The sequence below is a fragment of the Staurois parvus genome, unplaced genomic scaffold (assembly GCF_062004578.1).
Source record: "Staurois parvus isolate SC_StPar_1 unplaced genomic scaffold, SC_StPar_1.0 ptg000010l, whole genome shotgun sequence".
NCBI lineage: Eukaryota > Metazoa > Chordata > Amphibia > Anura > Ranidae > Staurois > Staurois parvus.
This window is the reverse complement of record NW_028317806.1, coordinates 194,407-220,531: the sequence shown is the minus strand read 5'-3', so window position 1 is coordinate 220,531 and position 26,125 is coordinate 194,407. Positions and strand designations below refer to the sequence as shown.

General features: G+C 40.8%; 1 protein-coding gene across 3 annotated transcripts in view; it reads left to right on the top strand.

The window, feature by feature from the left end:
- Positions 1 to 26,125, top strand: part of PTPRO (protein tyrosine phosphatase receptor type O) — a 114,039-nt gene that overhangs the window by 22,704 nt on the left and 65,210 nt on the right. For all 3 annotated transcript variants that reach the window (XM_089669848.1, XM_089669850.1, XM_089669849.1), the window contains exons 2-5: positions 7,301 to 7,574; positions 11,430 to 11,588; positions 17,558 to 17,710; positions 20,514 to 20,966. In XM_089669848.1, coding sequence (XP_089525974.1) covers positions 7,301 to 7,574; positions 11,430 to 11,588; positions 17,558 to 17,710; positions 20,514 to 20,966 — 1,039 coding nt within the window. The remainder of the gene's footprint in view (positions 1 to 7,300; positions 7,575 to 11,429; positions 11,589 to 17,557; positions 17,711 to 20,513; positions 20,967 to 26,125) is intronic.

Below are 26,125 nucleotides of genomic sequence, written 5' to 3'. Positions count from 1 at the left end.
CTGAGTGACAGCTGGGGAGGTGGCTGTGCCTCCCTCTCTCTCTGTAACAGACAGGCGGCTGACAGACAGGAGCAGGTAGGGCTGTATTGGCTGTGCTGTATACCGACTGACCCTGCAGACTGAGCGGCAGCTGGGATTGCAGCTGTGCTTCTCTCCCTTTGACAGACAGGAGTGATCCTCCCCCCCAGATGCTCAGTCTGTGGCTTGCCTCGGTCAGTACAGACCATTGAAATCTACAGTTCCCAGCATTCTTTGTGCTCCACAGCAGTTCAGGGAGGTCAGTGTTATCATCCTCATCTTGTGACAGAAAAGAGAATTGCTTAATTTAACTTTCACATTACAGTCAATAAATGTCCTGCAACGTTCCCACCACATACAGTTCAGTGTGGTTTTTGTTTCTGCATGAAAAAGGCATTGATAGTAGGTTACATGGTTTCCAATGGCATAGTTCACACCAGTGCTGTCAGTTCCAGTGCATTACAGTTCCATAAAAAAAAGTAGAACATGCTGCATTTTTTCTGCACTGAACTGTACTGGAAAGCAGTAAAACACATCAAAAACACACTGGAACGCAAATGTCCTTATTAAGGGCCAGTTCACACCATAGAAACGCAGTTTGAATGCGTTTCTGCATGCATGTTTTTTATGCGTTCTGATGCATTGTTTATACATTCCAGTTAATTTTTTCGCTTTTCTTTTTTTTTCAACTTAATAAGGACGTGCTTTCCGGTGCATTTTTGGTGCATTTAGGTGTGTTATGGTGTGTTTTTCATGGGTTTTACTGCGTTCCAGTACAGTCCAGTGCAAAAAAAATGCAGCATGTTTTCTTTTTTTTTTTTGGCACACACTGGAACTGACCACATTAATGTGAACTATGCCACTGGAAACCATGTAACCTACTATCAATGTGTTTTTGATGCAGAAAAAAAATGCACTGGACTGCATGTGGTATGAACTGGCCCTAAGGTTGACGAAAGAGAGGGAAAAAATGAACAGGAACGCGTCAAATGCGTATCAGAAACACGCATACAGAAACTCATCCGGGTTATGTTTCAACGTGTGAACCAGGTTACATCGGATTGAAGGATATCGAGCAGGAGGGTGTGGACAGGGCCACCCACAAATTGAAATTGAGGAAGGTCATCAGGAATTGGATGAAACTCCAATAATGGCTAGCTTTAGCCTTGGTTCACACTGATGCGGTGTGGAATTCGCAGCGGTTTCTGTGCAAATTTTGCACCAAATCACAATCGCACCTCATTCATGCAAACCGCTGCGGGTATGTATGTTAAGCTAACAACACCCTGAAAGTGGTCCGTAAAACGCTGTGCAATGTGCAGAATCAGATCGCAAAGGTGTGAATACCCATGCGATCCGATTCTAGTGCAGACCCAAAAAAGAGTCCTGCACCTTTTGTTGTGGGTGCGGTATGATTAGAGCCATACATAATATATAGCTTCTATCGCACCGCACACAAATTGTATGTGAATGCGGTGCGGTTCCTGTGTGAATCACATGCGATATACCACACCGCATGTATGTGAACCCAGGCTGAATGATGTATTAGAATGTACAAGTATAAAGATTTTCAAACGTCTCACATTCTAAATCTTTGAGGAGAAAAACATGGAAAATATAAATTATAGAGATGCTTCAAACATAACTGTTGTTTGTGGTTTCATTAGTCATGCTGAATCTGTGGGAAAATATTCTCTCTGGTGGCAGCTTGTTGACAACAGAATGTTGATTTAAACTGCAGACTGTAAATAGCTAATTATCTGTACTTTGGTACCAGAAACACTGATGGGCTGCAGGGAGGATTGGCACTCATCATTTGAATGGCAATGAGATTTGTTCCTAATGATGGAGAAGCTAAAGAGAAATTCAGTGGGCAGCACACAGATTATAAGGAAAAAAAAAGTCAGATTCTGGAATATTCTTCAACACTCTAAATCCTGGAAGTGTTTTATATATGAAAACGTTGGTTCTTAAAATGCAGATTGGATTCCACTTCCCTAAAATAAAATATAAAGGAGACAGTAACCATTTTACTAAGTGACTCTACAAACTGGATTGATGTACATGAATGCACAACTGGGCAGCTGAAAGTCTGTAGAGGAGAGGGGGTAGGATGGGAACCCCAGGGAAAACAACAGATTTTAACTGACAAAACCCAACTAATAATAATAATTCCAATCAGGAGGTGATGTGAAAAATTCCAGATTTCAGTCTGCATTCACACACATTTCAGGCTTGGGTTTGGAGACAAATCTTAAAAATACCATAGAAAAAAAAAACCCTTCAAACAGAATCTTCAAAAATAAATCAAATTAATGATGAACCCCTATTTTTTATCTATATAAATAAAGAATTTGTTCCACAGTATTATCAAATAGTAAAAAAAACAATATTTTATTAAATTGTAAAAATAAATTTTATGTAAGACAAAATAATTTTGAAAACACTGAAATACTGAAAAAAATATTCTCCCTCAGTAGGTGCAGCCTTGTGTGATTTATTGTAGCAAAATTTATCTATACTGGCTCTTTAACTACTTGAGCTCCTGAGGATTTACCCCCTTAATGACCAGGCCTCTTTTTGCTACTCGGCGCTGCACTAATTCAACTGATAATGGCGCGGTCATGCAATGCTGCACCCAAACTAAATTTACGTCCTTTTTTTCACACAAATAGAGCTTTCTTTCAGTGTAATTTGATCACCTGTGCGCTTTTTATTTTTCACGCTATAAACAAAAAAATGCCAAAAATTTTGAAGAAAAACAATATTTTTTACTTTCAGCTATAAAAAATATATAGTAAACTCAAAGTTGGTTATAAATTTAGGCCAAAATGTATTCTGCTACATGTTTTTGGTAAAAAAAATCCCAATAAGTGTATATTGATTGCTTTGTGTGGAAGTTATAGCGTCTACAAACTATGGTATAAATACTGCAATTTACGCCATTTTTCTGCTATACAGCGCTGCGCTAGTTTAACGGACAATTGCGTGGTCATGCAATACGGTACATAAATGAAATTTACATCCTTTTTTCCCCACAAATTGAGCTTTCTTTCGGTGGTATTTGATCGCCTGTGCGGTTTTTATTTTTTGCGCTATAAAAAAAAGGCTGACAATTTTGAGGAAAAAAAACTATATTTTGGACTTTTTGCTATAAAACATGTCCAGGTAAAAAAAAATGCAAAAATCAAATTTAGTCATAAATTTCTGCCAAAATGCATTCTGCGACATCTTTGCTAAAAAAAATCCCAATACATGTAAATTAATTGGTTTACGTAAAAGTTATAGCGTTTACAAATGGCGGGAAAGATACTGGAATTTTTAATTTTTATTTATACTAATAATGGCGCCGATCAGCGACATATGGCGGCAGTCAGCGACATATGGCGGCCACCAGCGACTTATGGCGGGACTGCGGCGGACATTTTGACACTGGGGGGGAACTGACTTGGGGTCACTGACATCCCCAGTGACACCAATACAGTGATCAGTGAAAGAAAACCACTGAAACTGTACTAATGTCACTGCGGAGGAAGGGGTTAACATTTTTAGAATTTGCTGTGTAAGGGGAGTGTTTTACTAGGGGGCGGGGGTGTGTACTGGACAGGCGGAGGGAGGGGGGAGCTGATCGAGGGAGAGAAACTCTGCAGCTTCTCACAAGCTGTCAGAGAACTGACACAGAACAGGGCTGTGTGTAAACAATGCAGCCCTGCTCTGTGTCAGCGATCACCATCAATCGCGGGAAAACGGCCGGTAAAAACCAGCCGTGACCCGGCGGCTGACACCCGCTGCTGACACCCGTGGGACAAGTAGGGCGGGCGCGTGCCTCGCGCGCGCCCCCTACCTGTTTTGAAGGCAGCCGTTTTAAAACGTGCTTTTGCCTACGAGTGCCGCCCTGCCACCGTTTATTTGCGGTGGGTGGGCGGCAAGTGGTTAAATATGAAGCAGACCTTATCCCCCACCTTTCCTCAAAATTCAAATCATCATGAGCTCCGCATACTGATATGATATCATCTAGACATGTGTGATTCGAAATGAAATTCAGACAACATTTTCGACTTTCTGAATCACAATTGTAATGAATTTCAGTGAATCCGAAATAAATTATAATGAAACGAATTATCTGAATTTTAACTCAAAATGAATTTAAAAAAGAATTCAAATTTGAAAATGAATCTGAATTTTAAAATTAATTTTATTTAGAAATGGAAACATATTACAATAACTACAGTAAGGCATAAAAGTTAAATAAGATGTTTCCTACTTAGGCTGCTTTATAGAATAGAATAATATAGGATAGAAAAGAATAGAGTAAAACAGAATAGAATAGAAAATAAAGGAATAGAATAGAAAATAAAATAAAGGAATAGAATAGAAAGGAATAGAATAGAAAATAAAGGAATAGAATAAAACAGAATAGAATAGAAAGTAAAGCAATTTATTGGAAAAATAATAAAATAGAATAAAAAATAAAATAGAATAGAAAATAAAAGAATGAAAATATAATAGAAAAAAATAGAACAGAATAGAAAATAAAAGAACAGAACAGAATAAAGTAAAATAGAATAGAACAAACTAGAATAAATTAGAATAGAACAGAATAAAATAGAACAAACATAGTCATCTTCTGAAATTCAAATATGAAATTTCAAATCGATTTGGAAATAACAAATATATAAAACAAATCTGGATATACAAAACAAATTCCGAAAACAAATCATTCTAACATAACGAATATGACAAAACAAAATGAATTTAACAAACTAATCTGAAATGAAACAATTGTTTTGTTCGTGCACATCTCTAAAAATGATCTTACATTCATTAGATAAACATTTTTTGCTTTTACTTACAATTAGTGTTTTTCCACTTTATGGTTGACTGAGGCACTGGTGATGTAGCCCTGGTCTCACATATGCACCCTGGGAAGCTACATTACATCATCACGGCCTCCCCCCTCAAATGACGTGCACTGTCCAGGAAGTAAAGTGAGATGAATTAATCTGCTCTTAGTGCAAACAGCCACCCTGAGAAAAATGGAGTGAAAAAAAGAATATGCAAAGAATAAAAAGCCTACAATTATTCTAAGTATCGGTTTGTAGATTGCCATTACTAACATTTCTAAGGCTGGTTCACACCATAAATTTTACAGGAATGTGCTGTGAGTTCCTGTGTGATTCACATGCAATCCAGGTACAGTGCAATTTCAGCCCATTCATTCTGAATCACGCACCAAAAGTAGTACTTTACAAAGCACACATCAACTGGTACTAATGTGCCATGTGATCCTGTGCAGGCAAATGTACTGCGTTTGTAACCTGCATTTGGGTTGTTGTTAAATTAACACTAACACTCGCTACAGATCGCAAGTGCAGTGTTTTGAACGCGGTGTGGGAAACTTGCATGGAACGCACGTTTCCCCACACCGTGTTCTGGTGTGACCTGGCCCTAAATGTGCCTTTGTTGCATTTTTATAAGGGTGAATTTTCTCTTTAATCCACCCATACAGTAGCATGACACTGTTTCAAGCTCAGCCCAGCAGGACCTCAATGAGCTTCCAGGTGGATGCAATGTGTTTGCTCAGTATTATGTAACCATGAGATATTGTCAGTATGAACATTACAGTGCACCAGGATCCCTATAAGTCATTCTTCTAAGAGAATTTTGCAGGCCATAGATGGGGAGAAAAACTGCAGATTTTTCTTTTAAAAAACGAAAAATCGGTTGTTCAAGTGGCCGATGTTACCATCAATGGTAAAAAAAATCGGCCGATTTTCTACCCGTCTAGAGCCGGCAAAAAGTGTCCCTGCAGAGAGCTCTGCTATTTCTTTGACAGTTCTCTGACAGTTCCATGACATTTATAGAAGTTGCAACAATGTATCTATTTGTTTCCATTTAGGATACAGATGTTTTTATTCGGAAACAAATAGATACAATGTTTCAACCGCTGTAAATGTCAAGGAACTGTCAGAGAACTGTCAGAAATAGCGGAGCTCTCTGCAGAGACACTTTTTGCTGGACTGGAATTCTTCTTATTTTCATCCTACTTCTTCTTCTTCTTCTTCTTCATCCTCATCCTCATCCTCTTCTTCTTCTTCTTCTTCATCCTCATCCTCTTCTTCATCATCCTCATCCTCATCCTCTTCTTCTTCTTCTTCTTCTTCATCCTCATCCTCTTCTTCATCCTCTTATTCTTCTTCTTCATCCTCATCCTCTTCTTCTTCATCCTCTTCTTCTTCATCCTCATCCTCTTCTTCTTCTTCTTCTTCTTCATCCTCATCCTCTTCTTCTTCATCATCCTCATCCTCTTCTTCTTCTGCATCCTCATCCTCTTCTTCATCATCATCATCATCATCATCCTCTTCTTCTTCATCATCATCCTCATCCTCTTCTTCATCATCCTCATCCTCTTCTTCTTCTTCCTCTTCTTCATCCTCATCCTCTTCTTCATCCTCATCCTCTTCTTCTTCATCATCATCATCCTCATCCTCTTCTTCTTCTTCTTCATCCTCATCCTCTTCTTCATCTTCTTCTTCTTCATCCTCATCCTCTTCTTCTTCTTCCTCATCCTCTTCTTCTTCCTCATCCTCATCCTCTTCTTCTTCATCATCCTCATCCTCTTCTTCATCATCATCCTCATCCTCTTCTTCTTCTTCTTCTTCTTCATCCTCATCCTCTTCTTCTTCTTCTTCTTCTTCATCCTCATCCTCTTCTTCTTCTTCATCCTCATCCTCTTCTTCTTCATCCTCTTCTTCTTCCTCTTCTTCTTCTTCATCCTCTTCTTCATCGTCTTCCTCTTCTTCTTTTTCTTCTTTTTGTCTTCCTCTTGCAGGTCACTGCTCATGCGCAGATTTTTTATCGGTAAAAAATCAGCCGATTTGCCCACTAATTGCCGCGAAAATCGGCCGATGGGCAAAATCGGCCGATTTTTTCCAACTTTACCGAAAAAAAAAACGGCCAAAATACCGAAAAACGGCCGACCAAATCGCCCACTAACGATCCGAAAATCGGCCGATTTTATTTTCGGCCGAAAAATCGGCCGATTTTCGACCCATCTATGGCCTGCATTTGTGTCACCAAGAAAAATATGACAATTTCAGAGAATCAAAGAGATAAACTTGCGAAAGAGAAGGCGTGTGTGTCACTTATTGGTTACCTTTCATTCACTGGTTGTCCAAGTCCTGGATTTCCGGCCAGTATGTACAAGGTTACAGACTCACCTTCTTATACAGTCCAGTCCCCTACTGTAGTTATTTAACATATTTTACTTTTTTATTGACAGGAAACTTCCATGTTTCAAGTGGTGGTGACTGATAGCAACCTTCTCATCATGTCATTGGAAGAATCAGATTTAACGGCCTCATCATCTGTCTATGTTGCAAAAATCACTGGCGAGTCAAAGAGTTATTTTCTCCAGTTTGAAGAATCCAATAGCTCACTGCCTAAACCGCTGGTGTTTAATGCCAGTTACCATGATCATTTTTACACAGTGACCCTGATGGTGGTAAACTCCAACTTGACTTCAAGACCAGCCAGATCTGTGACAGTGCTGACCAGTAAGTATTAGCGTTCTGTGTGACAAAACTCCACAAAGAGACTTTACTTCTCAGCCAAACCTGACCCTCCCAATGGATTGTACTTGTGGCATTTTCAAATTTCTGGTTGAAAAGTATGTAAACGGATCACTAAGCATAGCAAATATCTGTACTTTTCTGAGACTGGATTACATCAATCCAGGCTTTCTCAGCTGTATACACCAGTCGCAGATACAAGGCAAAATATGGGGTTTGTCCCATTCCTGATCTACAGGAAGCAATACAAAAGCAGACCACACTCCATACTATCATTATTTAATAAACTTTATTATTCAGGATGGCTGCCTAACTCCTGCTGTTCATAGAGAATAGCTATAAAGGCCACATAAAATGTTCTTAGCCTTAAAAATGAAAGTGTCACTAAATTTACGACCCTACATTCATCATATCTGGTCTCCCACAGTACACAGAACATGGAAATGCAATTACTTTAGTAAATATAAACTGCAGAATATCTTTTCTCATCAGCAGTATGTACTGTAGCAGTCATGTGACTTCTATCAGTGTCCAGCTGAGTACTGGTCAAAGCTTGTAGAAGGAGTTTTCATTCTGCTCTGACTGTCTTATGAGGCTGCATAACCCCTGACCCTATGTCTGGACAGTGCTGATTGGCCCTGTGCTGATCACATGCACCCTCCCAAAGGAAACAAAAAACTCTATAGCCATACACAATAAACTGAGCATGTGCAGAGTGCCTCCTATTGCTCTGTACTATCAGCAGATGGTTTGGGGACAGTAGAAGAAGGGGAGAATCAGAGAAGACACTCCCTCTACTTGTCCTGTTTACCATTATTATTGAAAGTAAAAGAAAATCCCAAATTTTTGGTTGACACCAGAACAGTAATAGAGAAGAAAACTTCCAATGGGGACACTAGTTCTGGTGAGCCTGGTGACACCTCAGGAATCCCTCACTATGGAGGAATTTCCTCTCACTTCCTGTTTTGGCTATGGGACAGGAAATGAAGGGAAATCTCTCTAATGGAACAGATGTAAAAAAAAAATGTGACAGGGGTTATAGCCCTCACTTATGCAGGCCATAGACGGGGAGAAAACCGGCCGTTTTTTTTTTTAGAAAAACAAAAAATTGGTCGTTCAATCAGCCGACGTTACCACAATTGGTAAAAAAAAGTCGGCTGATTTTCGTCCCGTCTACGGCCGGCAATTATATAGAATATGTAGAAGAAGGAGAAATAGAATATGCAGAAGAAGAAGAAGAAATAGAATATGAATAAAAAGAAGAAATAGAATATGAAGAAGCAGAAGAAATAGAATATGAAGAAGAAAAAGTTGCATCATTGTATCTATTTGTATCCATTTCGGATACAGATGTTTCTATTCGGATACAAATAGATACAATGTTGCTATACTTTTAAATGTCAAATATAATATCGGATTGAAATTCTGTTTTTTTCTTCTTCTTCATATTCTATTTCTTCTATTTCTTCTTATTCATATTCTATTTCTTCTTCTTTATATTCTATTTCTTCTTTTTATTCATATTCTATTTCTTCTTCTCATTCATATTCTCTTTTTTTCCTTTCTTCTTTTCCTTCTTCTTTCATGTCACTGTCAAATGTCAAAGATCGGCAGATTTGTCCATCATTGCCGCGAAAATTGGCAGAACGACAAATTTGGCCGACTATTTTCCAGCAGGGCCGATAATCCAAAAGGTCAAAAATCACTAAAAATGGCCGACCAATTACCGCACTAACGATCCAAAAATCGGCCGATTTTTTTTTTCGGCCAATTTTCGGCCGTTTTTCATCCCATCTATGGCCCGCACTACTCTAAGCAAAATGAAAAAAAGTTTGCCTTTTCATTACACTTTATTAGATTAGAAAATTACTCTGTCTCCTTTCCAAAAATACATAAAAAACAGCTGCCTGAAAAAGATTAATATCTTTCAGTCAAGGGTTGACTTAGATGCTTGTTGATATTTATGGCCATTAACTAGTCTTCACCATTTGACTCACTTTTGGGTGCGTCAACTGTCTGGCCCCACGGCACTCTGGGGTTCCATCTTCCATCTCCTAAATCACTATTCATGTTCATTTTTTGGAACTCGGTTACATATTTTGTAAGCTTGCTCCCAGGGGCGGACTGACAACTCATGGGGTCCCCGGGCAATAGGGGATCATGGGGCCCCTGTGTCCTTGCCCAAACTCAAAAAAGCCTATAAAAAAGGTACCAGGGGCATCTCATGGGGCCCTCTACTGACCTCGGGCCCTCGGGCAGTGCACGAGTTTCCAAATGGTCAGTCCGCCCCTGCTTGCTCCTGACAAGTGTCCTACACTACAAGAGTCCAATGCACCAGTGTAACAAGAAAATGGTTTCTGTCCCATAGACTGCAATGCCTAAGGCCCCTTTCACATGGGGCGAACTCTGTTGAGATCAGCAGGGGATCTAACTGCTGATCCCCTGTTGATCAGAGCAGAGTGGGCAGATAACAGATCTGTGTCTGCTCAATTTATGCAGAGCAGACCTGGAAAGAGCCCGCTCTGCTCTATGGGCAGCCGCGAGTAAATGGATTCCACTGCCCATTTACACCCAACCCCTGGATCAGACTGGAGGAAAGCAGGTGTAAACGGACACAAGTCCCTTTACACCATAGGGGTGGAGGGTCCATCTGAACATGAGAGGCGAACCTGATTGGATCCCTTGTGTGAACATGGCCTTAGAGAAAAACTCGGCTTGCAATTTCTTCTTTCACAAAATTCCTGCTGCTACAATGTCAAATATCAGAGGTTTAGACTTTGCTTTTTGCCAGCCAGGTGCCAGATATAATTGTCATTAATGCAGAAATTATCTAATTTCATACCACTTACATAAAGAACTGAACAAAGGAACTAACAGGCACTTTTCCTGCCTGTAGATGGCCATAATATAGGGATTTAAGCAGCCGCCATGCATAATGTAAATACCATGCATTGCACTCAGCTGATCTTTAAAGAAGCCAGGCCTGCTACATTCATTTTCATTTGTTTAATAAGATTTTGTTGCTGCAATGTACATATAAGTACATTTTGGACAACCAGTACTACAAAAAATCTGGTTCTTGCTTGATTACCCCATATAATGAACTCTGAATTGTGCCAGAAATGTATATTTCTGCAGAGGACTATGCTGTCCTATGTTTAGGGGTTCCGCACCCCCCATTTGTCAGGTAAAGTTACAACAAAGCGTGGATGCAAACCAGTTAAAGCAATGTCTGTGAGTAGGTTCAAATCAGGTAAGCTTTTATTTAAAACATGCACATGTTTTAAACAAGTATATGTATTCTGACCTTTTTCATATTTTTCTCACTTGTATATGGACTTTGTTTCTGGAAATTGACATTGATTGATTTACTTATTCCATTTATTTGACTTTAGTACTTTGATACTTATTATTAATAGCAGCACTAGGATGCACATATGATTTACATTTAGTAATTTTGAATGAAGTGCGGCACAATTTTGGTATTTAGTAAAGATTTTAACACATCTGACAAGCCAGACCATCAAGCCTCCCCTTGTAATCATATAGGTTTTATAGCATTCTACCTTTCAAGCTAAAGACTTTAACACCAATGGTCAATAGCAACCAGTTTCTTTGTACCTATCCAATAATTAAGTAACATTATATCACAGTCCATGTACATCAGATACATCAGATGTGTTCTCCAAGATAAGGCTGACAGATTGTTGGTCCAAACTATTGCTAAACACTAAAATGGCTGATAATGCTACAAAATGGCAGGTGATGCAATGATCAGTAATGATTATATGTAATTTCCCTATATACTTCTAATGTCCTATATTCTTTTTTGCCTTCTAGAACCTCTTTCCATAACCCAGCTTTTAGTCCATGACTACCAACCATCTCCAGAAACCGGAGTTGTTTTTGAAGTTAAATATCCAGAGAAGTTTAATGTCTTCAGCAGAGTAAATATCAGTTACTGGGAAGGAAACAACTTCCGCTCTGTGTTTTATAAAGGTTAGTCATATATTTATGCTGTTTGCTTTCACCTACACCAAGGGGTTTATTTACTAAAGCTGGAGAGTCCAAAATCAGACTCCCTTCTGCATAGAAACCAATCAGCTTCTAACCTCAGCTTGTTCAATGAAGCTTTGGTAATGAAACCTGGAAGCTGATTGGTTTCTATGCAGAAGTGAGTCTGATTTTGCACTCTCCAGCTTTAGTAAATAAACCCCAAATTGTCCACCCGGTCCTTCTGTACAAGCATGTGAACTGCCATCTAACTGTCATCTATGTCTTCCCAATCTGGACTGATTTCAAGTTGTGATCATGTGATTGTGATCATGTGATCGCCTTGCGATCACATGATCACAATAACAACAAAGGTGTTATGAATTAATCTGATTTACAACAGTTCTGCTTCTCTTTCTGGTGAGCTGTGATTGGCCCACAGCTCTCATGTGATACATGGGGCCAGTCACAGAACCCTGTACATGTGACCAGCTGGAGCCAATCACAGATCATTGTATTTTGAGCCGTCATGAACTTAACCCATTCATGACAGTTCAAAGCAAGCAATGCATTGCAGGTGCAATATTCACTATTGCTCCTGCAATGCAAAGTGTAAAAAACAAACAAAAAAAAAATGATTCCCCCCCCAGAGTAGTACAATGTTACTATGGTAACATTGTAATACTTTGATGAAAGTATTTTTTTTTTAAATAGGAAAAAAAAAAGAATGTTTAAAAAAAAAAATATTGAGAGAATTTTTTTTTTTTAACTACTTGCCACTTGCCTGCCCACAATGAGCAGGCAAGTGATTGCTCTGGGCAAAGCAACATACGCTTATGTTGCTTTCTATTTCTGGGTGTGCATACGCATTCGTGCACCCCCCCCCCACTGCCCCCTATGCCGCTCCAGGGAGAGAAGAGAGAACACAGCACTGTGAGTAAAAGCACTACATTTTACACACACGTTAGATTAGCACATTTAACCCTTTGATCGCCCCTATTAACTCTTTGATCACCCCGTCACCCAGCCAGTACCATTAGTACAGTGTCAATATATTGAATTTTTCACTGATCTCTGTATTATTGCCACTAACGACATCAGATAACGCCAGGGTCTATAAGCTCCCCTCCCAGCCAGGGTCAGCTAGCGTTAGATTGCCCGCACACTATCACACTCACGCTGTAGTTCTCTGACCACCGCCATTACTAGTATAGTATTTGTACGGATCAAAATATTGATCACAAACAGAACTATACTAGTGCCTCCTTTGTATAGTGTCCCCAAAAACACAGTGTTAGCAGGATTAGCCCTGTTCGCTGCCAGCACTAGCGTTTGGCTCCTCAGCTGTTTTTCACGCAGAAGATTTGTATCAATTGATTGTGGGCCAAAGCAATTTATATGCACAACAATACATCACCGCCCACACAAATTCAGCTCTTGCCAGACAATTTGCATGGAAATCTATCATGGTTTCTGAATTTAAAACTTTTTTGGGCCTAACCCTCAACATGAGCATTACAAAAAATAATGAATTGCAGTCAAATTGATCCACAGACCCAATTCATCATATGCCCATGTTCTCTGCTATTTACATATACAGTTGCAAGAAAAAGTATGTGAACCCCTTGGGATTATGTGGAGTTTTGCATGAATTGGGCATAAAATGTGCTCTGAACGTCATCTAAGTAACAACAATAGAAGAACACAGTCTGCTGAACATAATACTACACAAACAGTAGATGTTGCCATGGTTTAATTGCACATAACATGTAAACATTCACAGTGCAGGGAGGAAAAAGTATGTGAGGCCCTAGCTTAATGACTTCTCCCAGAGCTAATTGGAGCCAGGAGTGAGCCAACCTTGACTCCAATCAGTGTGATGATATTGGATGTGTTGCTGACAGCTGTCCTGCCCTTAAAAAACACACACTTGTTTTGGGTTTACTGGTTTCAAGAAGCACTGTCATACCTCGCAGAAAAGAGCTCTCAGAGGACCTACGATCAAGAATTGTTGACTTGCATGAAGCTGGAAAGGGTTACAAAAGTATCTCAAAAAGCCTTGATGTTCATGTGTCCACGGTAAGACAGACTGTCTACAAATGGAGAAAGTTTAGCACTGTTGCTACTCTCCCTAGGCTTGGTCGTCCTGTAAAAATGACTGCAAGAGCACAGCGCAGAATGCTGCATGAGGTAAAGAAGAATCCCAGAGTGTCAGCTAAAGACCTACAGAAATCTCTGGCACATGCTAACATTTTTGTTGACACATCTACAATAAGGAAAACATTAAACAAGAATGGAGTACATGGGAGGACACCACGGAGGAAGCCATTGCTGTCCAAAAAGAATATTGCAGCACGTTTGAAGTTTGCAAAAGAGCACCTGGATGTTCCACAGCACTACTGGCAAAATATACTGTGGACAGATGAAACCAAGATTGAGTTGTTTGGGAAGAACACACAACACTATGTGTGGAGAAAAAAAGGCACAGCACACCAACATCAAAACCTCATCCCCACTGTAAAACATGGCGGAGGGAGCATCATGGTTTGGGGCTGCTTTGCTGCCTCAGGGCCTGGACGGATTGTTGTCATTGATGGGAAAATGAATTCCAGAGTTTATCAAGACATTTTGCAGGAAAACGTACGACCATCTGTCCTCCAACTGAAGCTCCGCAGAGGATGGGTGATGCAACAGGACAATAACCCAAAGCATACAAGTAATTCAACAAAACAATGGCTGCAACAGCACAGAATACGCCTTCTGGAGTGGCCCAGTCAGAGTCCTAACCTCAACCCGATTGAAATGCTGTGGCATGACCTTAAGAGAGCGATTCACACCAGACATCCAAAGAATATTGCTACACTGAAACAGTTTTGTGAAGAGGAGTGGTCCAAAATTACTCCAGATCGTTGTGCAGGTCTGATCTGCAGCTACAGGAAACGTTTGGTTGAGGTTATTGCTGCCAAAGGAGGGTCAACCAGTTATTAAGTCCAAAGGTTCACATACTTTTTCCTCCCTGCACTGTGAATGTTTACATGTTATGTGAAATTAAACCATGGTAACATCTAATGTTTGTGTAGTATTATGTTCAGCAGACTGTGTTCTTCTATTGTTGTGACTTAGATGACGTTCAGAGCACATTTTATGCCCAATTCATGCAAAACTCCACGTAATCCCAAGGGGTTCACATACTTTTTCTTGCAACTGTATGCCTAACAAGGACCAGCAATGTACTGGTACGTCACTGGACTTGAGTGGTTATACTGGGATGATGCCTGAAGCTACAGGCACCATCCTGGTATTGTTTTTTATCAGCTAGCTGGCTTTTCAGTTGGTTTTCATGTAAAAACAATCCCAGCAGCTAATTAGCCACTGGATCGCTTTTTCAAGCAGCAGGAAGGAATCCCCCTCCCACACACACACCCTTCCACAATTTCTTGGGCTCTCCTGTCCCACAGGGGAATCCAAGAATGCAGCTGGCAGTTCCGCTGGCTGACCATAGAGATAATCGGAGACTGAAAGGCCTCCAGTCATCTCTATGGTCTAAGACAGTGGTCTCCAAACTGTGGCCCGGGGGGCCAGATGTGGCCCTTTGTTTGCCCTTATCAGGCCTTTGGGGCACATTCCACCAACTGACACCAATGACGGGGCACCATTCCCTCTACTGACACAATCAAATTCAACAATTAGGTACTATTCCTCCCATTAAAACCAATGAGTGTGCACTGATGCCTGGGCATTTTCTACCCCCACTGGCCACAGTCCGCCCCCCCAAACCCCGAAGGACAGTAAACCAGCCCTTTGCTTGGAAAGTTTGGAGAACCCTGGCCTAAGAGAACGGAAGCTACGAGCATTTCATCATTTCTGTTTCACAGGATATAAACAGTGCCATTTTAAAATCGGGACAACATCTGATCACACTGATCTTGGTGTAATTGGATGCTCTAAGGGCAGAGGAGAGATCTAGAGTCTAATAGACTCCAGATTTCTCAGAAATGAGTATCTGTCACTGCCTATTGTTATCACAGGGGATATTTACATTCCCTGTGATAACAATAAATGTGATAAAAAAAATATAAAAGAGACAATGCAAAAATAAATAAATAAAAAATTCACCCCCACCCCCAACCAGTGCTCGCACGCAAAGGCAAATGCAAGCGGTGGTCCCATGTCGGTATGTAAACAGAGATTGTACCTTGCATGTGAGGTATCACCACAAACATCAGATTGAGGGCAGTAATTCTAGAACTAGACCTCCTGGGTAAATAAGTGGTGACCTGTAAAGGCTTTTAAAATGTCGCCTATAGATTTAAAAAATGTATGCAGTTTGTTGCCATTGCACGGATGTGCGCAGTTTTAAAGCATGTCATGTTTGATATCCAGTTACTTGGTCTAACTTAATTTTTTATATTTTATCAAACAATTGGGCAATATATTGTGTTTTTTGCATTAAAGTTCTAAAAAGTGTATTTTTTCCCACAAAAATTAGAAAAATCGTTGCGCAAATACAGTGAAGGAAATAAGTATTTGATCTCTTGCTGATTTTGAATGTTTTCCCACTCACAAAGAAATGATCAGTCTAAAAATCGAATGGTAGATGTATTGAAACACTGAGAGACAGAATAGCAACTAAAAATTCAAAAGAAATGCATGTCTAACAAATTATGCACTGATTTGCATGTTCATGTTCATGATCCCTTTTTGGAATGTAGACGCTCCAAGGTATTTGCTAAGAGGCATGGTGAGTATTTTGCAGATCTCATTTGTTGCCACAAGTTTTTGGAAAGCAAAGAAAGAAAACGAAAATTTAGTTTTTATTTTCTTTTTTTCTTTTTCAAAACCATGTGACAAAAATTATATCTGCAAAATACTCACCATGCCTCTTAGCAAATTCATTGAGTTGTCTACTTTTCAAAAAAGGGTCATTTGCAGGGGTGTTCTTACTATCCTGGCATTTTAGGGCCTCCAAAACTGTTATAGATAGTGAGGAAGTGACATGAGGAATTATGCCCTTTCAAAACCTGGAGATGGTCATTGGATTTTTGGGACCTGTATGTAGCTAGGCTGCCAAAAAGTCTCTCACATGTGGTATCCCCACTTCGGGAGAAGTAGCAGAATGTGTTTTGAGGTGTTATTCCACATATACGCATGGCATGTGTGAGCAATAAGTGACAATTTTGTGTAAAATAAAATACATTTTTTTGTCATTTTCCAAAATTTTGTGGTAAAAATAAAATCTTCCATGGACTCAACATGCCTCTCAGCAAATTCCTTGGGGAGTGTACTTTTCAAAAGGGGGTCATTTGGTGGGGGGGGGGTTACCGCCCTGGCATTTTAGCACCTCAAGAAATTTGATGGGCAGTCAGAAAGTAAAAGCTATATATACCATAGTTTGTAGACGCTATAACTTTCACAAAAATTGATATACACGTATTAGGATTTTTTTTTAACTAAAGACATGTAGCAGAATAAATTTAGGACTAACTTTGAATTTACTGGATATTTTTTATAACCGAAAGTAGAAAACATCTTTTTTTTTATAAATGTAAAAAGTGCAGCGCTAATGATAGAAATAGGATAAATAGCTGATTATTACCCAAATAAAGTGCCAAGATAACATGCTTAGTTATCACAACAGATTTTCTCTGATTTTCTGTATTCCTCTAAAATACTTTTTTTTCTGCAGATTATTTTTAAAATCTGATCATTTTTTTTTAAAGAAAAAAGCACTTCTTGTTCTGAAGCGCTGCCATTTCCTTCTAATTTAACAATGCACAATCCCATGTTCGCACATGTTGGACTGTGTATGGTCATTGTAGGACCCTATTATGGGTCCCAACTATTAATAATACAGTAAGAAAACACAAGGAAGCATGAACAGGTTTCTGACATGACTCTTCTATGTATTTATTCTTTGGAGGAAAAATCATCTGTTTCAGTATCCTGAAATTAAATGTATAAATATATATTTGCAGATTTCTTCAAGGGCAAAACTGTGTTTAATCACTTGATGCCAGGGATCTGCTATTCTAATATCACCTTCCAGCTGGTATCAAAGGCCACGTTTAATAAAACCACCTTAGTTAAAAGCAGTGGGATAGGACATGAGCCACAGCAACACCGGACAGGTAAGGAGAGAAGACATACAATAATAACTTAAATATGCAGTGTATCATGGCTACAAATGATGTTATCCACATTGCCGGCATTCCCAGGAACTCCAATCTATATTTAAAGGAAGTGCCATCTTTATATGTAATATTTTTACTTACAAGATGGACACATTTGATCTGGAATGATATATATGTAAAATGATTATGGGGTGGTTATGTGGTGCTCTGGTCTTGTTGGATGCACATCTGGTTACATCTCTGTTTTGTGGAATGCATGTATGACATTTTCTCCAGACATATGACATGTGCCATTATTCTCCAGGACATATACTATATATCCATCTGTAACATTTAAATATTTTCTTGGCCTTGAAATCTCCCAGACATCAAATGTTTTTTTCCCACATAAACAGACTGCTGTGTGGTCAATAGCTGAAAACATTGCCATAGGTGACTCATAGACCCCGGTCTGTATCCAGGTACACTCTGTTTATCTGTATGCCAGGTCCAGTAAATGCAGGGTCCATTCTTCTTTCTGAGATAGAGACAATGGTCTTATAATAAAACAGATAAATTCAGCAACAGATCACAACTCTCTTCAGAATTGAAGTCTTTTTTTTTCTAATTTCAGAGATTATAATGCCATCTACAAAACACAAGCAGGGGCGTCCCTAGGGTTGGTGTCACCCGGTGCGATAACACTTGGTGACACCCCCTCCGACGATCCCCGCAGAATGGATCGGATCTGGAGATTGAGCTAATGGATCAGAGTTCAATCCATTATGCTCCCCAATCTGCAGATCTGATCCATCCTGCGGGGATCGTCGGCATGCAACCTATTTGGGGTGACACTGGACACGCTCCACGAAAAGGTAAGTTGTAAAGCAAGCCGACGATCCCCACAGGATGGATTGGATCTGTGGATTGGGGAGTATAATGGATCAGACTCCGATCCATTATGCTCAATCCGCAGATCAATCCATCCTGCAGGGATCGTCGACTTGCTTTACAACTTACCTTTTCGTGGAGTGGGTCCGGTGTCACCCCACGCACCCCTCCCCCCTCCCATCTGCCTTGGGACGCCACTGAACACAAGACAGTATCAAGGCACATGGAAATTCTGAGAGTCACTCAATATTAAATCCCAAACACCTGATCACCCAAACTGCACCCAAACTCTGCCATGTCTGCACTGGAGATCAGGCTGCAGACATGGCAGAGTGGATTTCTGACATCCAGTAAGGAGGTCCATCATGACCACTTACACTCACCAGCCACTTTATTAGGTTCACCTCACTAGCACTGGGTTGGACCCCCTTTTGCCTTCAGAACTGCCTTAATTCTTCATGACATAGATACCCCAAGGTGTTGGAAACATTCCATGGCCCATATTGACATGAGTTACTGTTGCCTTTCTATCATCTCAAACCAGTCTGCCCATTCTCCTCTGACCTCTGACATCAACAAGACATTTTCGTCCACACAACTGCAGCTCACTGGATATTTTCTCTTTTTCGGACCATTCTCTGTAAACCCTAGAGATGATTGTGCATGAAAATCCCAGTAGATCAGCAGTTTTTTAAATACTCAGATCAGCCCATCTGGCACCAACAACCATGCCATGTTCAAGGTCTCTTAAATCCCCTTTCTTCCCCATTCTGATGCTCAGTTTGAACTTCAGCAAGTTGTCTTCACCACGTCTAGATGCCTAAATGCATTGAGTTGCTGCATGTGATTGGCTGATTAACAATTTGTGTTACCAAGCAATTGAACAGGTGTACCTAATAAAGTGACTGGTGAGTGTATGTTGCTGAAATGAAATGTTAATGGGCAGTGAAGCCTCTGCCACCCCCTGCTTTAATTTTTATACTAAGGCTGCCACCTTTTGGTACTTGGAAAACCTGAGCAAGAAGGGGAAGGGGGTTTGGAGTGCACTATGCCTGCTGTATGATAGGTGTGGTTTATTCAAGGTGGACATGGCCCGATATGTGTGTTTAAACCCATGTAGTTTACTCATAATGAGCATGGTAAAACAGAACCTAGTTTTAATTAACATTTTTTTAACCAACACATTTTCTGTAAACTTTTTTTCTTTCATACTTGCAGGTTTATCAGTGCCATATTGGACACACAGGGCCTCTGTTAAAATTATTTTTAGTAATGATTATGAAATTAAACAAATACTAATAATGGCCAAAAACCAGAAACACAAAAAACTTTCTTAATCTGAATGTTCTATATATTTATGTTGGTAAATGAATACCTAAAATCCAAGTGCTACTAGCACCACATGTAGGGCACCTTGGTGAAACAGGAATAATAATGGCATTCTGAAAAAAAAATGGTGGCATGCTTTTGTAATAAAGATCCATAAGGGGACTAAATTATAGTGATGTGGTTCTCTAAACAGTGGTGGCTTCACAACACATAGGCAAAAAACAGCAATCATGAAAATACCTGGGCCCCAAGTGGGCAGTCATATACAATACACAGGCAACAATCAGTTGGTAAATTTGACTGCTCCCCTGTCACCCTTTCCCAGCAAAAGCTGACCTGGCTTTCCATGTTCATTATACTGTATATCATCCACAATGTGACAACCATGCAAGCAAACAGTCCTATAGTATTGCAGGCACTGTGAAAGAAGAGTTGTATTAGTTTGGCAAGTTCCTCTGACTGTAGGGAAAATGTTGATCTACTTAGCAAGCTGCAATTACATACATATGATTATTGTATTAATACTATGTTCTCAATACATATCATATATTTTAACACAAGAAGCACAATTAATTCACTATTTCTTCTTCTTTCCCTTAAGCACCTTATCCACCTCAAAATATTTCCATACAAATATTCCTTGTAAACCTTAGCATTTCAGAAGATCCAGCTGAAAGAATTACCGTGGAGACATCCACAACAGAAACCAAACTCATCAACCCCACTGAGAAGTCGGCAGAAATGTTTGATGATCAGTTTGAGAGTTCTGCAGCTAGTTCCTCTTATAACTGGACTGAAGAGAAATATCTAGCTAACAGCAGCTCTGAAACAACAGCTCCACCCTACTGGTGGACAAGTGAGACTGCAACAGTGGATGTTGAAGGGTTTGTGAATGAAATCCCCCCAGACTATGAGAATCCCACTTCAGTAAGCTTCTCCGCTGAAACTGTCCAAGATCCTCTTCCTCCACCTAGCTTTAAAGTCTTAATCAGCTGGTTCCCACCAAAGCCGCCAACTGCATTTGATGGTTTCAACATATATATTCACAAAGATGGTAAATATCTAGCATGTTGAGTCATGTTTAGTGTAACAATTTGTTATTGTGTGCCATTTTGAAATATATTTAAAGTGGACTTGAACTCAAAAAGTAAAGATTGCTATCTTATAGAAAACATCTAGATATGATAATTGTGTCTAAGCAGTCTGAAAATCTACCTTCTATCTTAAATTCTTCCTGAAAACTAGCAGTGTAATTCCTGGCATATGAGGTTGTGCAGGCACTCCTGTATCTACAGTCTCATAGCTGTATATTTGCAGCACATGATCATTTAAGGCACTGCTGTCTCTGATTGTTAGTCTCTGAAGATTTGGGGTGAGATTTTGTGATGTCACTACTTTGCTGCTCACTGTTCTCCTTGCTGGAGGCTCTGAAATAAGAAAGTAAAGCCCTGCCTCTACCAAGATAACTGCCTCCACACAGAGACACAGTGCGGAAAAAGGCATGATAAATCAGTAACACGGAAACTATCAATTACAGGGAGACCACATACAATATTGGGACTAGTCCTTTCCTTCTGCTGCTAGCTCATGTATGCATTGAAATCAATCTCCAACTTTGCCCCACTTCACCCCTGCTATAATGAATGGAGGATGGGCAGATGAATGAGAAGTCTGCCCCCTCTGTTCATAGATTGCGTCTTATTCACTGAAGCAATAGTATATCTTCTATGAATGGAAGAACTGGGCAGAAACAGTAGGCAGTGGGCATAGTCAGACACACTTAAAGTGTGTTTATCATAGGTCTGTCGGCTCTATTAACCCCTGCAGCAACAGGTGTTGGTGGGGGGGGGGGATCAATGGAGGAAGATTTCAATGGATGCAGGAGCCAGTAGCACAAGGACCATATTGGATCAATAGTAAGTAGTGTCTGTGAATATAACAGAATCTGTGAAAGGAGGACAGGCTGCTGATTAACAGGTCTGCCCCCTCCATTCATAGATTGTATTTTATTGATAGAAATTGTAGTAATGACTTCCATGAATAGAAAAGGCTGGGGTAAATGCTGCTGTGTGATCTCCACCTTAAACTGTCTTCCTGCTACACAGTGACTTTCTGCAAAACTCAGAATAATTAGTCCTATATTTTTTTGTCTGTTTGTGGTGACTGATTCTCACCTCCTTTTGCCTTTCTGTGATCAGAGAATCAATCATCTTTTATGACATTGGCCTATGTCTGAGGCTGGTCTGGTTTTGACCAACCTCCGCCCAAATTTGTGTGATCCTTATCAGTTCCTAATTAAGGCGGAGAAGAATAGCTCATTTCATCATCTCCCTATAAATTTAGACCAGCTTATGGGGGAGGTCACAGACGGGGGGTACAGTCGCAGACGGGGGCATTGTCCTGCGTGAGTACATTATCTGCTGAGGTGCAAAACAGCAGTTGAACACAGCAGGGAATTTTCTGCTGGAATGCAAAACAGCAGTTGAACACAGCAGTGCATTTTCTGCTGGAGTACAAAACAGCAATTGAACACATCAGTTTAACTAAAACAGGATAACTCAAGCAGTAGGAAGATACAACAAAGAAGTCTACTGCATGCTGGATGGACTGCAAGCAAACACCCTGGGAAACATCTCCTACAAGTCTGATTCCCACTCCATCTACCTTTTAATATGCCCCCTCTACTCTTCCTTTTCATATTACTATCCTCTGTTCTCAAAATCTCATTTCTTTACCCCTCTGCTCCACCCCAAAGCTTATACATCTCACCCTCACTGCTACCATCTCCCTACTACTGCTCTCATCACCTCCTGATGATACTTTACTCATCAGCTGACCCAAACACCAGGACAGGAAGGCATGTGCACTCATATACATCCCACTCCCATCTTACTTTCCTCACCCTCCTTCCTCTCCTAACCTCTAAGGATATCTCCCCAAACCCCGGTCCTCCAGTGTCTCACCCCCACACCAGGCACCCTCCTTTCTCCAGGAATAGCCGCAATCCACTCAATTTAATATCAATCCCCGTGCTCCAAAAAACCACCCTCCCTTTTTCAAGTGCACTCTGGAATGCCCACTCTGTCTGTAATAAACTCACCTCTGTCCATGACCTTTTTGTCTCCCGCTCCCTTAACCTACTAGGAATTACAGAAACCTGGCTTCAAACATCAGGTTCTGCTTCTCCCGCAGCACTTTCCTATGCAGGCCTTCTCTGGACTCACTCACCCAGACCCAGTGGTCGGAAAGGAGGTGGAGTTGGTTTGCTTCTATCCCCACCTTTCAATTCCTCCCTAATCCTCCTTCTCTATCCTTCTCTTCTTTCGAGACTCACTGTATTCAGCTGTTTTCTCCCATTTCTCTGAGGATTGCAGTGATCTGCTGGCCTCCTGGACTGGTGTTGCTGTTTCTTGATGACTTCTCTGCTTGGATACCCTACTTTTTCTCCTCTGAAATGCCCACTATCATTCTTGGAGATTTTAACATCCCCGGTAATGTGAACAACCAAGCTACATCCCAACTCTTCAACCTAACCTCATCTTTTGCCTTAACACAATGGACATATTCCTCCACTCACTCTGATGGGAATACATTAGACCTTGTTTTCTTCCATTTTTGCACTCCTTACAGCCTCACAAACACCCCCTTTCCTCTCTCTGATCACAATCTCATCACCTTCACAGTCTCCTCGTCTTCAAACACTTATCCCTCCAAGTAGCAAACAATTACCCGCAGAAACCTTCAAAACTTAAACCCTGCTCCTTTCCACTCTGCAACTGACTGCCTCTATGACAGAATCTCTCCCCTGTCCTGCCCTGCCCTATCTACTGCTGTCTACAACAATTCACTTGCATCCACACTTGACTCACTTGCTCCTCTAACTACACAAAATATCAGGCCCCAACCATCACAACCGTGGCAGACTGACGACACCAGAAATCTTAAGAGACATACTGTAGTTGTGCACTGGAGCGATTGTGGCATAAAACCAAATCTCAGCAAGCATTCACCCTATATACATCTGCTTTCTTAACATACAATTCCTCCCTCCATGCTGCCAAACAGGTCTACTTTGTCACTCTTATTAATACCTTGTCATCCAGTCCTCGTCATCTCTTTTCTACTTTTAACTCTTTACTTTCTCCACCTCCACACAGTAACTCACTCACTGCTTATGAGATTGCAAATCACTTCAAAAACAAGATTGATGCAATTCGTAGGGGCATCTCCTCTACACAGACATCTATCCCACTTAGCTTACCTTATACTAAACCTCCCTCAAAACTTTCCTCTTTTGACCTTGCTACTACTGAAGAGGTCACTAATGTTTTCTCAGAAGCCTGTCTCACCACGTGCCACCTGGATCATGTCCGCTCTCAACTACTACGGTCACCCTCTTCTTCTGTCCTATGCTCCCTCACTTACATCTTCAATCTCTCCCTCTCTAATGGTGCCTTTCCCACCCCTCTAAAGCATACACAGATCACTCCCATACTTAAAAAGCCCTCCCTGGACCCCACCAACCTGAACAATGTAAGACCCATCTCCCTGCACCCATTTACCTCTAAACTCTTAGAATGCTTAGTCTACAATCTCCTGAGCTCCTACCTCACTGACAATAACCTTCTTGACCCTTTACAGTCTGGCTTTCGCTCACTCCATTCCACTGAAACTGCCCTACTAAAACTCACTAATGATTTACTAACTGCCAAAACTAATGGCCACTACTCCGTACTCTTACTACTTGACCTCTCTGCGGCTTTTGATACTGTTGACCATCTTATCCTCTTCAAAAACTCCACTCTCTTGGCCTCTGAGACGCTGCTTTCTCCTGGTTTTCCTCCTACCTATCACAGCGCTCCTTCAGTGTTACCTAATAATTCTGTCTCCTTCTCTCCACTTCCTCTTTCTGTAGGGGTCCCTCAAGGTTCTGTCCTTGGACCCTTTCTCTTCTCCATCTACACCTCCTCCCTTGGTCACTTTATAAACTCCCATGGCTTTAAGTACCATCTCTATGCTGATGACACACAAATCTATCTTTCTACTACTTACCTCGCCCCTTCAGTCTCCTCTCGCATTACTAACCTACTAAGTGACATATCAGCATGGATGTCACTCCACTACCTCAAACTAAATCTTTCCAAAATGGGGCTCATACTATTCCCGCCAGCCCGTGCCCCATCCCCTGACTTCTCCATCAAGATCAATAATACAACCATCAGTCCCTCCCCTCATGCCAGGCTACTAGGTGTACTCCTAGACTCCCATCTGTCCTTTCAGCCCCAAATCCAATCGCTGTCCAAATCTTGTAAACTTCACATCCGCAACATCTTCAAGATATGCCTGTTGATAACCTCTGAAACCACTAAGCAACTTATTCACTCCCTTGTTATCTCTCGCCTTGACTATTGTAACTCCCTCCTCATTGGCCTACCTAATCGCAGGCTATCTGCTCTTCAGTCTATCATGAATACTGCTGCCAGACTCATCCACCTTACTAACCGTTCTGTATCTGCCACCCCTCTCTGCCAATCCCTCCACTGGCTTCCTATTGCTCAACGAATAAAATTCAAAACAATAACGTATAAAGCCATTTATAACTCTGCCCCAAATTACATCACCAATCTTGTCTCCAAATATCACCCAAACCGTACTCTCCACTCCTCCCACGACCTCCTACTCTCTAGCTCCCTTGTCTCCTCCTCCCATGCTCGTCTTCAGGACTTCTCCAGAGCCTTCCCCTTGCTTTGGAGCTCTCTACCCCAATCTACCCGACTATCACCTACTCTGCCTACTTTTAACCGATCTCTGAAAACCTACCTAATCAGGGAAGCCTATCCTGCCTTCAGCTAATAATGGAATCTGCTATTCCTCTTGTCAGTTACTCCCCCACAGTTATTACTATTTGTACCACCAGCCCCTCCCTCTTAGATTGTAAGCTCCGAGGAGCAGAGCCCTCCTAACCCTCTTGTATTGAACTGTATCATTGCTGTATTTTCTCCCTTTATATTGTAAAGCGCTGAGCACACTGTTGGCTCTATATAAATCCTGTATAATAATAGTTGGCCACGCTTGATGAGAGCTGGTGACAGGCCCTTAAGTCTATTAACCCCTGCCACCCTGCAAGATTATGACGGGGGGGGTGGCATCGGAAATTTGGCAAAAGGAGGCAATAGCAGCATAAGGGACACATCTCACTATCTCACTGAAGGT